The 12,449-nt window shown below is 48.4% G+C and overlaps 1 protein-coding gene across 21 annotated transcripts in view; it reads right to left on the bottom strand.

Moving 5' to 3' along the window:
- Window positions 1-12,449, bottom strand: part of DTNB (dystrobrevin beta) — a 200,185-nt gene that overhangs the window by 87,854 nt on the left and 99,882 nt on the right. For 15 of the 21 annotated variants that reach the window (XR_013948170.1, XR_013948172.1, XM_080584224.1 and 12 more), the window contains one exon: window positions 1,723-1,812. The exons of the other annotated variants lie outside the window; for them this stretch is intronic. Coding sequence is in view for 13 of the 15 variants with exons in the window: in XM_080584224.1 (XP_080440350.1) it covers window positions 1,723-1,812 (90 nt within the window). In the remaining 2 variants the exon portion in view is untranslated. The remainder of the gene's footprint in view (window positions 1-1,722; window positions 1,813-12,449) is intronic. 21 annotated transcript variants of the gene reach the window in all.

The following is a 12,449-nucleotide window of genomic DNA, read 5'->3' as shown; positions in this document are numbered from 1 at the left end:
CCTGGCAGGAGAAGGCCCGTGATGAATGTAAGAAGAGCAGCGGGGCCAGAAGAGCAGCCCAGCAGCCTGCCTCCAGCAGCAGCCCAGAGCGGCTGCAAACAGGAGAGCACAGGAGAGGAGGCCACTGATGGCCGCACAGCAAGCGCTGCCTGACGTGGCACCTACTGGTGTCCCCCCGGTCAGAAACGGGCACAGTCTGCAATGGCTGGCTGGGGTGCACTGAGAATCTCCATACAGCCTGCCGAAAGCAGAAAGATAGTCTTTCTTATGAGATTTTTTTGCCTCCCCACAACCTCTAAAAAAAAAATAAATCAAAAAAAGATCAAAAGCAGTGACAAGGGAGTACAGATTTCATCGGGAATGTGGAGAGGCATTTCCTCGTACTGACTTGGAAGACACTCCCATCCACAAAGACAGCAGGATTAAAACTATTTTCTTTATGTTTGGCTCCTTCAAGGAGTATACTGTTACTCCGGTAACAAGCGAATTTTTTTAATTCAAAGACCTAAATGACTGAAAGCCTCTACTCCAGCTGGTTGCAACATGGCCACATCCAGTGTTTCACTCTGTCCTACACTCTGCACGATGCAGTAACTTCTTTGTATCTCCAGATCTGATGGTTACAGTAATTGGCTGAAGGTGAGAGTCCGAAATTCCTTGGGTTTGCTGTCTTGTGAACAATATTATGGACTTTCAGTACATAGCTGGTGACAGCAGACAGCAGTGACTCACTGTCAAGAAAAAAAACTGACTTTCTCTCTTGAAAGCCAGAAAGCACTTCATCAAAACGGCAGTAGAATACAAATTTCTACATGACGGAGTGATGAAATACGACTCTAAAAACGTTATCCAGAGGATGCCAACGTGGATAAAGCAAGGCCTTTACATATAGCCCCCGGATCACTAAACCTCCTTTTCCCCTCCAGCACAACTCTGGCTCTGTAAAGGTATAATTTAATTAGGTCCAGAAGAGGAATACGGAAAAGCCCCTGGCTATGTCCTGTGATGAAACGGGAGAGCTACATTTTGGGGCTTTAGGGTAAAAGTTCTCTACACAGATATGAAATACAAATGTGCACAAATACTAAAGCTGAGAGAAAAGAAATGAATTTTTCAAAGCATTAGCGTTCTTTGGAAAGGCACAGAAAGAGACTGCCATGTTATGCAGGCCACACTGATGGGACTGAAAGAGCTTGCCTGGTCAGCTCAGGTGAGCAAAGCCAGTGACGGGGTGGGACAGGTGCCTATGAGTGCATCTGAGGCGGAGAGGTATAACCAACGAGGAGGAGGAAGAACAGCGCGAGCTGCAGAATAACGTCGGCACAAAAACTAAGGGTTTTGAGCTGGCCGTGAAAAAACTTAAGGTGGAAATTAGATAGTTTCCTACTGGTGAAAAACGAGATTCCAGAACGGTCAGGAAAGAACATTTACCTTACCCGCCTGGGACGATGTTAACCAGTTTGTGTACGGGGCTCTTAGCACAGCGAATGCAGCGGGGTGGGACTGGGCACAGCGACCGCTTCCCAGCTGCTGTCTTCCCCTCTGCATGCTTGTGCGCGCGCGCACACGTACTTGGGTAGTTCCAGAAGATTTCAGGGAACACTGAGTGTATTTCCCTCTGTTTGCTGGCCGAGCCCAAACACCTTTGACTGGAACGTGACTCCCAGAGCAAACAGCATTATCGCACCCCCCCTGCTCCAGGAGCGCTCTCCTAACACTGACCGTGCACCGCTCTGCAGCCGGTTCACGTAGGTTGCAATCAGTGCATGCTCATCAGCTAAGCGGCTGGCAGCATCCGGGTTGCACTGTAACCTAGTAGTGATGAAGGCAAAAGAGAGCAAACAGAACATAAATACATAAATACGAAAAATTAAACATACGTAAATACAAAGCAAATAACTAATGAATGTTAACGAAACAAACGGTTAAAAATTAAAAAAAATAGATGAGTAATTAAAAGTATAAATATGTTTCAGCAAGTCACACAAACAAAACAGCTCCTGAAGCTAAAGGTTAAAACACAGATTAGGAGAACATTCGGGTACCTAAATGTGCAACGAATACATGTGGAACTTCCCTGAGCCTGCTGCAGGTTCGGGAAAGCTGCACCACCCGTACCCGTCCGACCCAAGGCACGGGGCAGTGCCTGATGGCAGCAGTGACATTTCTACCAGCACCCGTGGTCTTCAGCGAGCCGCTTCTGGAACAGATTGCTAAGCACAGCCAAGGCCACTGAGGCTGGGGTGACCTCCTGCCGCCTCCCATCCGAGCAGAACTTACCACCGCCCTTCTGCTGTCAGACAGCTCCGAATATAGGCCAAACCACGGGGGTTGCAGCTTTATTACTATGTCTAAAATTAGAACTGGAGGCACCCAGTTTCTTCTCTTCTCTCATGAAACAGGCCACCAAACAACAATACGAGGAAAGTGATACCAAACAAAATAATTAGTGGTTTGTATCAACAGAACTACCGTCTAGCAGGGATTCCTTAAATGACATAGCATTGCTGTTTGTTTGGTTTGAGCACTTATAAAAATAAAGCTGTTTCACTTTTGAATATTTTTATGAATAGAAACTGAGTGCAAGAAATATTTGTCAGACGTAACTCCACATGAATAATTCTCTGTCTGTATGGTCCAGTTAATACTTGCTGGTTTCTACCACGCTTGTAAGAGCAGCATCTCAATAACCCTGGCAGGACACAACAAAATGACTTTTTTTAAATCCCAGGCATTGCACATAAAGACAGCAACAATTTATTCACAAACCCGAAGAGTGATACACCAATTCTGCTGTGCTAGATCTCTTCCACATCCACGTCAAGTTTTGCCTACAGACCCCAGTATGATGTCCTGCCACGTGAAATGGCACATGCGAACAGAAAGCACCGCTCTGTAGCAGGAGGTGAGCAGTCCTGTGCAGATACAAGATCGGGTTGTTACCTAAAAGTCATTTGTGGATGTGCCATTATTTTAACATAATATCCATTTCTTTCTGAAATACGAGAAATTCCATTTTTCACGTCTATGTCAGGTATTCGAGCTGCTCTTTCAACTTACAAACTGCAGTTAATTCCTCCTCCACACGTGTCCAGGAACTATTTGTTTCAGAAGCTTTTACAAATACGGCCTTTATTGCTTTCAGCATCTATATGCAGATACTATGAAAGCAGAAATCACATTTTTCAGACACACAAACTCTTTTCTTCCCTGTTATGTGCAGCAACATGTCAGAGAAGTCTGCCAGAAGCAGAGTAAGACCTTATGAAAAGGAGGCAAAGCAGAATTACCCACATCAACCCCTCTGGGCAAGGAGCAACCTTTGTAATAATGGGTTTGTAATAGGAAAGAGACTTAACGTTAACCACTGCACAGAAGAATTTTAAGCAATCTACACGCTGTGAAGGCTGACTACTGGCAAGTACTGAAAAGCTTTATTTTAGATAAGCATTCTAGCTGGCACATAGCTGCAACCACGAGAATTAAGATTCTGAGACCTTCTTCATTACAACTCATCTCGCACACGCTCTTGTGAAAAGGAAAAGCCCAGCAGAAATGACCACGCTGTAAGTTCAAAACGGCTATGGTTTGATGATGGCTATTATAATGATGATTAGCATTCCTGGTTTTGAAAGGAAAAAAAAAAAAGAGTTAAATTAACATGAGTCTGAGCACTGTTCTTAGCACTTATCTGATTTTTCATTCACATTTCTGAACACAAGGAAGCTTGCTGGTGGTTCTCCATCCCCCTCCAGAACATTGCTCAGCAGCCTCCAAACGTCAGAAAATCACGGAGTGCCAAACCAAGGTACATGCTGGCAGCCTTCTCTCTGCCTCCTCCCAGGATGGCAATATCATACCAGGAACCACACACACGCATGCTGGCTGCTTCACCTTATCAAGTGCAGCTGCATGGAACGATGGAGAAGGAAAAGAGACAGACTGCGCCCCAGGAGTAAAGACACAGCTCAAACCAGAGTTTTAATTAGAGAAGATCTGGAGGAAGAGGATCCCCAGGGAGGAAGCCCCCTGCCCTGATGAATGCGACACCAGGGAAGTAGGGGCACCTGGGGAGAACTCACCGCTGTGTTCGCAGGCTGTGCCCCTATGGCCCGGGATGAGCACAGGGATGTTCGGGTGTGCAGGGGTGGGAGCAGGAAAGTCAAGGCACAGGTGGAATGAGCTTGGCAAGGGATGCAAAAAACAACAAGAAGGGATTCTCTAGGTACATCGGCCAGCAAAGAAAGGCCAAGGAGAGCGTACCCCCTGCTGATAAAGGGCAGAGGAGAGAACTGGTAACGAGAGACATGGAGAAGGCTGAGGTACTCAACAACTTCTTTGCCTCAGCCTTCACCGCCAGTCAGGCCTCACACGTCTCTGTTTCCCTGAACCCGAAGATGAGGGCTGGGGGAGCCGAGTCCCTCCCGCTGTAAGCGAAGAGCAGGTTGGAGACCACCTGATGAAGCTGAACGAGTACAAGTCTGTGGGGCCCGACGCCGTGCCTCCCAGGGTCCCCAGGGAACTGGCTGATGGAGTTGCCGAGCCTCTCTCTAGCCCATTTGAAAAGTCCTGGCAGTCAGGTGGAGTCCCTGGTGACTGGAAAAAAGGAAACATCGCTCCCACTTTTAAAAAAGGGTTGATGGAAGACCTGGGGAACTAGAGACCGGTGAGCCTCACCTCTGTGCCTGGGAAGATCATGGAACAGATCCTCCTGGAAGCAATGTTAATGCACATGCAAGACCAGGAGGTGATGTGGGACAGCCACCACGGCTTCACCGAGGGCAAATCGTGCCTGACCGATCTGGTGGCCTTCTGTGACGGAGCGACTGCATGGGAAGTCAGAGTGACCTCGTTGTGGCTTTTTCAATACTTGAAGGGGGCTTATAAAAAAGACAGAGAGAAACTTTTTTGCTCAGTGAGATGATAGGACAAGGGGGAATGGTTTTAAACTACAAGAGGGGAGATCTGGATTAGATGTTAGGAGGAAAGTCTTCACTCCGAGGGCGGTGAGGCACTGGCACAGGCTGCCCAGAGAAGCTGTGGGTGCCCCATCTCTGGAGGTGTTCAAGGCCAGGTTGGACGAGGCCCTGAGCAACCTGATCTGGGGGGTGGCACCCTGCCCGTGGCAGGGGGTTGGAACTGGGGGGGGCTGTGAGGTCCCTTCCAACCCAAACCATTCTGTGATTCTATGACTTTTTACACAGGCAGATAGTGACTGAACAAGGGGAAATGGTTTTAAATTAAAAGCAGGAAGATTTAGATCAGAAGTTAGGAGGAAATCCTTCCCTCTGAGGGCGGCGAGGCCCTGGCGCAGGCTGCCCCGAGGAGCTGTGGGTGCCCCATCCCTGGCAGTGCCCAAGGCCAGGCTGGATGGGGCTGGGGGCAGCCTGGGCTGGGGGCAGGGGTCATACCGGGGCGGCTCTGAGGGCCCTGCCAGCCCCAACCATTCTATGGCTCTATGAACAGCTAAGTGCAGTGGGCAGGAGAAAGCACAGGGCTTAGCAGCACCCTGTGAGTTGCACCAGGTATCCTAAAAATTTTCTAGGTATGCATGTTGCTTTCATAGAGCAGAAGTATTAAAATATAAATGTAGTGCAGGTAATCCTGCTCTGCAAAACTCATGAACAGACCTGTGGTTCAACAAAAAGCATTACGCCTGTATCCACTGTCCTAGCACCCCAGCGGCTGAATGTGCTGCCCTATTTGCAGAGGGCAGCCTGCACTCGCCCCCTAGGGCAGAGACATCATGGAAATGCTGGCCGATTATTTGAGGAAAGCAGAATTTAGGTTACGCTGACACGCATCTTCAGCTCTTTTTTCCAAAGGGCTTGCCTTTTACTGAATTCAGATCCTCTGGGAAAGGCTGCGATAACTACAGGCAAGCTTAATTCTTTGCAAACTTCATCAGTATATCACCTCTGGAAAGTCTGTAAAAAGTAATTAGTGCTCATTCAAAGCAGCCGCAGCACGGTGATTTACAGCTGGGCAGCGGTGCAGAGAGCAAAAAGTGGAAGTAATAAGTGTCAGAGCTATTGACAGGACACCACGGACATATCCGTTTTTAGGATATAGGCATATATGCTGTCACGCTGGCCTCAGCAGAGGTGCACAGTTATTTGGTATGCCCCTTGGCTCCTCCATCCCACCCAAGTGGGATTAAGTGTACATAATCCTCAGCCTCTACATTTCTGGTGTTCTGACGTTTAAGTCACAGAATCATAGAATCAGAGAATCATTTAGGTTGGAAAAGACCCTTAAGCTCATCAAGCCCAGCCATCAGCCTAGCACTACCAAGGCCACCAAGTCCCTTGGAAGGCGCTAGGTACCCGGATGAACTAGTGCTGTGCTACAAGCGCATGACCCAAGGCATTTCGTTGCTTTGGTTGACAAAAAGCAGCATCGTGGCTCTGCTCATCCCAGCATGGCTCTGTCCCTCCCTGCAGGCCGCCCGGCCAGGCCCCACAGCATGGCACCACCACGGTGCAGCTCCTGGTCACCAGCTGCCAGGACACCCCAGGGACGCTCCCACAGCTGCTCATTAGGGTTGTGGCAAATTCGGGGGATTAGGTCTTGTCAAGGTCTCTGGCCTTGCCAAATGCAGTTCTGCTCCTTGCTTCTCTCGTCTTTGTTTTCAATGCATCAGATGCTTTGGAGTAGCCCAAGCCAATCATGAACCTGAACAGGATTTGCTGAGTAACTTTAAGCAAAATGAGAGTAACAAAACCTTAGGAAATTAACGCTGTTTATTCTGACATTTGCATGTTTTACTACCATGCGTGAACAGTAAAAGCTACGGAAACAACGAGATAACCAGAGAACTGGCAATAGCAGTGCCCAGAACGGTACTGCATCCCTGCCCTTCCCGGGGGCAGGGCCTACGACTCGCCCACACCACGGCAGCCACCGTTTGAAGTTTCTCTTCTGCCAGCAGGGACCTGGAATCACATCTCCTATGTCCTGAGGTCTCCAGCCCTACAAGGCCAGGCTGGATGGAGCCGGGGGCAGGGGTCGTGCCCATGGCAGGGGGTGGCACTGGGGGGGACGTGCCAGCCCAAACTGCTCCGGGATCCTGGGATTCCCTTGCTAATGAACACAAGGTGGATGTTTGGTCTCCTGGTGAAGCTGTTCCACACAAAACACCGAGGCACTGCCTACACTGAAGAAAATCAGAATGGCTCTGCAGCTTGGCAATTAATTTACTAGATCTGTCAAATGGGAAGGACACCTGGAGGTGTCCAGTCCACCCCTCTCCTCAAAGGGGATATCAAAGGGATGACATAGCAGATTCCTGCCTAAACTCTTCCTAAAGGGTGCTGCTGTCCCCCATAACCTGGTTGAACCGTATCAGCAGAACTTAACGAATCTCTGGACCTGCAGCTTCCACCGCTGACCTGGAATCTCCACTGCAGAGAACCGAACCCGGTGCCCCTGCCCTCGCCATGGGGGCACAGCCCTCCCACCGGCCCCTTGCCCCCCAGGGCTGCCCCCGGCGCCCTGCCCCAGCGGACGCTTCTCCAGCCACCCCCAAAGGTCACATCATCGCTTCGGGACTTGCAGTGTGTCTGCAGCCTCCTTGGCATACGCTGTCCTAAAGCACATCGGGTGACAAGTCCCTGCTACCCAAGAGCCAACCGAGTAATTGTCTCAGGTGTGCTAGGTACGGCTCTCCTTTTACAGCAACCCCCAGTCACGCTATTTGCTCTTTTTGCGGTAATTTTGTTCATTTGCATTCAGCTTCTAATCCATTATAATTCCCCAGATACTGTTCAACAATGGGCCTGTCTAGTCTGCCATTCTCTGCTTCTTATTCATGCTTTTTATTTTATTTTCTGTCGCTTGAAGCTGTCTTTACTCATTTCATCTTATTGATTTACAGGACCGTTCTGAATTAGAAGCTTGCCCTCTGAAGAATTTCCATAGCGTTGGTACAGAATTTATGTACACGTGTTCCCTATTTCATCATGCAAGCTGTCAAGAAATAAACTGAGTAAGGCTGAACTCGGCACAGACCCCTGTGGGATCCTACCTGACACGTGCTCCCTCTTTGGTAGGAAAATATTGATATTTTCTTTCTCCGACTGTGATTTTTCAACTGCTGTTGCACCCACTTAACAGTAGTTTCAACCAGTCCACATTTAACTAGTTTATTTATGAAAATACCATATGGGAGAGTGTCAAAAGCTTTATGAGTCAATGCATTTTAAATTAATGCTTCCCCCTCCTTCCTGAGGCCACCCACCCACCCAGTACCATCCGATTTCCATTCTTTGACACGATTTGTTCTCAACATAGACGTGTCAACTATTTTTATCCCCTGTCTACGTGAGTACGGAATGATTGTTTTATAACATATTCAGGAACCTGAAGGTATTCCTTCTACATTCAGACACGTATTTCAGCAAAAATACTTATATACTTACGGAGCCCAAGCAGAGAGAAGCAGCAATGCCGCCTCTTGACACCACCATGCCACCCTCCCTCCTTTCCCCCTTTTTTTGATGAACAAAACAATCCTGGATCAGCTCCTGGACTGCACAGGGAACGTCGCGGCCAGTGGTGCTGGTACAACCACAGGCACAGCTGGCTGTCGCGGGAGCAAGCAGCTCGGGGAGAGGAGCACTTGGGGAGCTCTGCCGCCAGCACAGCCATGGCTGCGTCCCTCTCAGAGTTTCTTTAAAGCCTGAAGTCTGGGAAAGTTCTCTGTCAAAAAAACTCCTTTACAAAACAGCTTTATATTTACCCTACCCTTTGATTCATATCTACATCTTCCAAGACAATTTTTAGACATCCCCCAGCATTACACCTGGCCTTAACTTGGCCGGACAGCAGTCAGACACACCACCAAGGGCTCGTCTTGTTCCACTTTGTTTAAAAACGAATACAAGTCGGGAAGCAGAAACTCAAAATTATGCTATATACATAGAATCTTTTAGTTTTCAGAAGATGGTATTCAGGATAAAGTAACACCTATTCATCCCCAAGTTAGCCACAAGCTGTGACTGAATTCTTTAATGTAGCATGAAAATGTAATCTTGCAGCACGTTTCTCACACTTTCCATATAGCGACAGCCACCATACACAAAAACAGACGACACCATGCAAAGCAATAGTCAAAAGGCAGCAAGAAATAAAGCTAACGTGCTCCTTCTGGGGGAGAAAGGGAAGCGAGATTAAGTGGGAAGGAAGAACGAGGTCGGAGGAATGGGCACAAAGCCGCTCTGAGCTGCAGGACGATCCCTCCTGTCCCGCTGTACCTGCGGTGTTACAGGTTTGGGCTGGGTGCCTGCGGTGGCTGGGGCTGCGGCACGTACCTGCGCCTCGAGGAGCGCGGGGCTTGCAGGGCTGGCTGGCTCCTGTACAGCTGGAGAGGAGAGGAACACCGGCGGGCTGAAGACGAGAGCCAGAGAACAACCTCCGCTCTCAGGTTATTAGAAAAACGTGTGACCCTTTTTATGACTGATCGTTCCTCCAAGCCATGCAGAGTCTGATGTCTGAAGTGCTGCTTGTCAAGCTTTATGCAGTAACTCTTGGCTCTGCGGCTTTATAAGGAGCTCAATAAATTAATGAAGTATTTAAATGGTGCTTTTGGTGTCTTAAATTAATCTCTCTTCTGAAAACCTACCAGGAAAGCCAAGTAAAATAGACAATCTATTAAAAATCCTGAAATTTACAGCAAGAAATCCCTGCAAGTTTCTAATGTCATGGCTCACAACTTTGCAAATCCTTACAAAATTGCACGCTGCTGCTCTGGCCACTCAGTGAGGAAAGAGGTTTCAAGAAGAGCTGCCAGCACATAATCTAGATGGATCTCTTGTTTTCTGTCACGTTATTTTCCCCCATGATTGATTTAAATAGATGTTAAGGTCAAAAAGGATAATTACCACCACTCTCTGCATAAAACAGAAATGAAATTTAGCACAGTAATTTCTGAATCAAAACCATATTTCTGACTGACCTACAGCACGCTGTTCAGACAGTGACGTAATCTGTCTTAAAGATTTAAAGTCACTGGGAAACCACCACATTACTTGAAAACTGCAAACAGCCTTTTAATTTCTTCAGACCCCTACCCTCCAGCTATCATATGCAGGAAAGATGATGGGACCTATATCTAAGATGAAAATCACACGTTTATGCAGGGAAACATAACAGGGAACCAGTCCAACACCAGCCGCGTGCTGGATGCTCATCATTAAGGCAAGGAATACAGGGATTAAAAAAAGCATTATCTGGTAAAACTTGAATTTAAAGCAGATACAGGAAGGGAGGAATGAACAGCCAGCAAAGTGGATTCAGAAAGACAGCAGTGATAAAAGCTGTCTGAATATATATGCTGCTGCTAAGTTACTTGGGGAACAAAAATAAATCAAAATCTTAACAGGCCCAGGGAAGACAGGACTCAGCAAGACCAGTCTAAATGGTCAGTCAGTCTGAAGAGAGTTCTGAATGAGGAGGGTAAGCGTGTCTGTCATGTGTCTGTCCACACATCACCAAACACGGGCAAGTGTGAAAACCAAAGACTTGAACAAAAATGAAAGCATCAGTAACACAGAGCTGCCAGCAGGGCAGAGGAGGGGATCCTGCCCCTCTGCTCGGCGCTGGTGAGGCCGCACCTGGAGTGCTGGGACCAGTCCTGGGCCCCCCAGCACAGAGAGAGCTGGGCCCAGCGGGGAGAGCCCAGGCCGGGGCCCCCAGGGTGCTGCCGGGCCCGGAGCCCCCGTGCTGTGAGGAGAGGCTGCGAGAGCTGGGGCTGCTCGGCCTGGAGCAGAGGAGGCTCCGGGGGAGCTCCCCCATGGCCGTCAGGACCCGCGGGGAGGTGCGGAGAGGCCGGAGCCGGGCTCTGCTCGGCGGTGCCCGGGGCCGGGCCCAGAGGCCCCGGGCTCAAAATTTAAAACTCAGTCAATACAAAAGAAACGCTTTTTGTAATGTGAGGGTGGCAGACCACTGGCACAGGTTGCCTAGAGAGGCTGGAGAGTCTCCATCTGTAGTGAGCTTCAACGTGCAACTGGACATGGTGCTGGGCACCCTGCAGGCATGGGAGCAGACAGACTCAGAGGTCCCAGCCTCGGCCAGTCTGTTGTGTCTAGAAAAAAATAAGCGTAGGCAAACTGGAGTAAAAAAAAGAACTGAGGGAGAAATGAAGGATTTGAACGTGATGAGAAAGGTGACAGAGAACAAATCCAAATCCTTAGCTGGAGTGCAATACTTTGGACCTGCTCTGCCTGCTGGGTGCTGCTGATGGGGCCATTTTGTTCCCCGTTCCCCTTCCTTGCACAGCGCTTGTATCAGTGCTACTCTGTTGGACCCAACAACCCTGTGACAGCAGCTAGACGGCAATAACGTTATTGGAAAACCCATCGTGAACCGGAGGGAAGAAGAACTGGACAGAGAAATATTACTCCAGAGGCAGCACACAAGATAACCTGGAGGAGCACTGCTTGAGAAAGGAAAAAGCTACAGAGAAGATGAAAGTAGCTGAAGTGAGAAGCAGTTTAAAGGTAGACCAAACGTTTCACAGCAGAGGTAGGTTAGAAAACACCATTAAAGCAGCATCAGGATTAAACACAGCTATCTTGCCCGCAGGCCCTGTCTCCCCGTGCCTGTTCCGACACAGCAGCACCACGAGGCACTTGCTGGCTGCCAGGATGAGACTGCAGAGTGCGGTACCTGCAAACCCTTGTGTTCTGCAATAGCCCCAGACCATCTGCATGCCAACAGCAAGAGAGAAGCATCTTCCGTAGCTAGGCACCAAAACAAAGATGTCTTTTATATTTTATTCACACACTTTCCTGTTATCTGGAATTTTAAATTATACTCACTTAAGAGTAGTGAATCTATCTCCCGACTATTTCCCTTGCTGATGCCTTCAACCATTTCTTCCACCCCATCAAGCTCCCCACACTCTCACCTAATGCATCTTCCTCAAAACCCACATCCCACAGGCTCACAATTGCACCCCAAGGATTTTAAACCACAGGTTAAAAATAAATGCCTATAGGCATCTAGATATCAGTTTAAACAGTACAGAAACACATGACTTTTTGCTTGAAATTGTTAGACTAATTCATTATGCCGACTCTTGTCCTCATCATTCCTTTCTCTTTGCTGTCCCTTTCTCTTGCGAGTTGTTGTGGGGTATTGCCAAATCTTCCTTGGGCAAGGCTACGTGTGAGCTAGGACATCCCTTGTCTCTACCAAGAGATATTTTTAATCCCTTTCTAGAAAGTCTGTTTTGGTGTTATATAGGTATATATAAGGTGTGATGGGATGCGTTACGAAGCACGTTGCAAACCATGCACAACCACCTCTCTAGCAGCAATCCAGGTAGTGCCAGCTACCACAGTCTGCCTGTGCTCATGCTGCTGAACTCCCTCCGAAGCAATGCGGCTGCATGCACACTGTCTGGAAACTGGAAAAGATTTGAATGATTTCTGGCTTGTGCTAGTTTT

The sequence above is a fragment of the Anser brachyrhynchus genome (assembly GCF_964034855.1).
Source record: "Anser brachyrhynchus genome assembly, chromosome: 3".
Taxonomy (NCBI): Eukaryota; Metazoa; Chordata; class Aves; order Anseriformes; family Anatidae; genus Anser; species Anser brachyrhynchus.
Note: the sequence above shows the minus strand (reverse complement) of the source record. Positions and strands in the feature narration are given on the sequence as shown.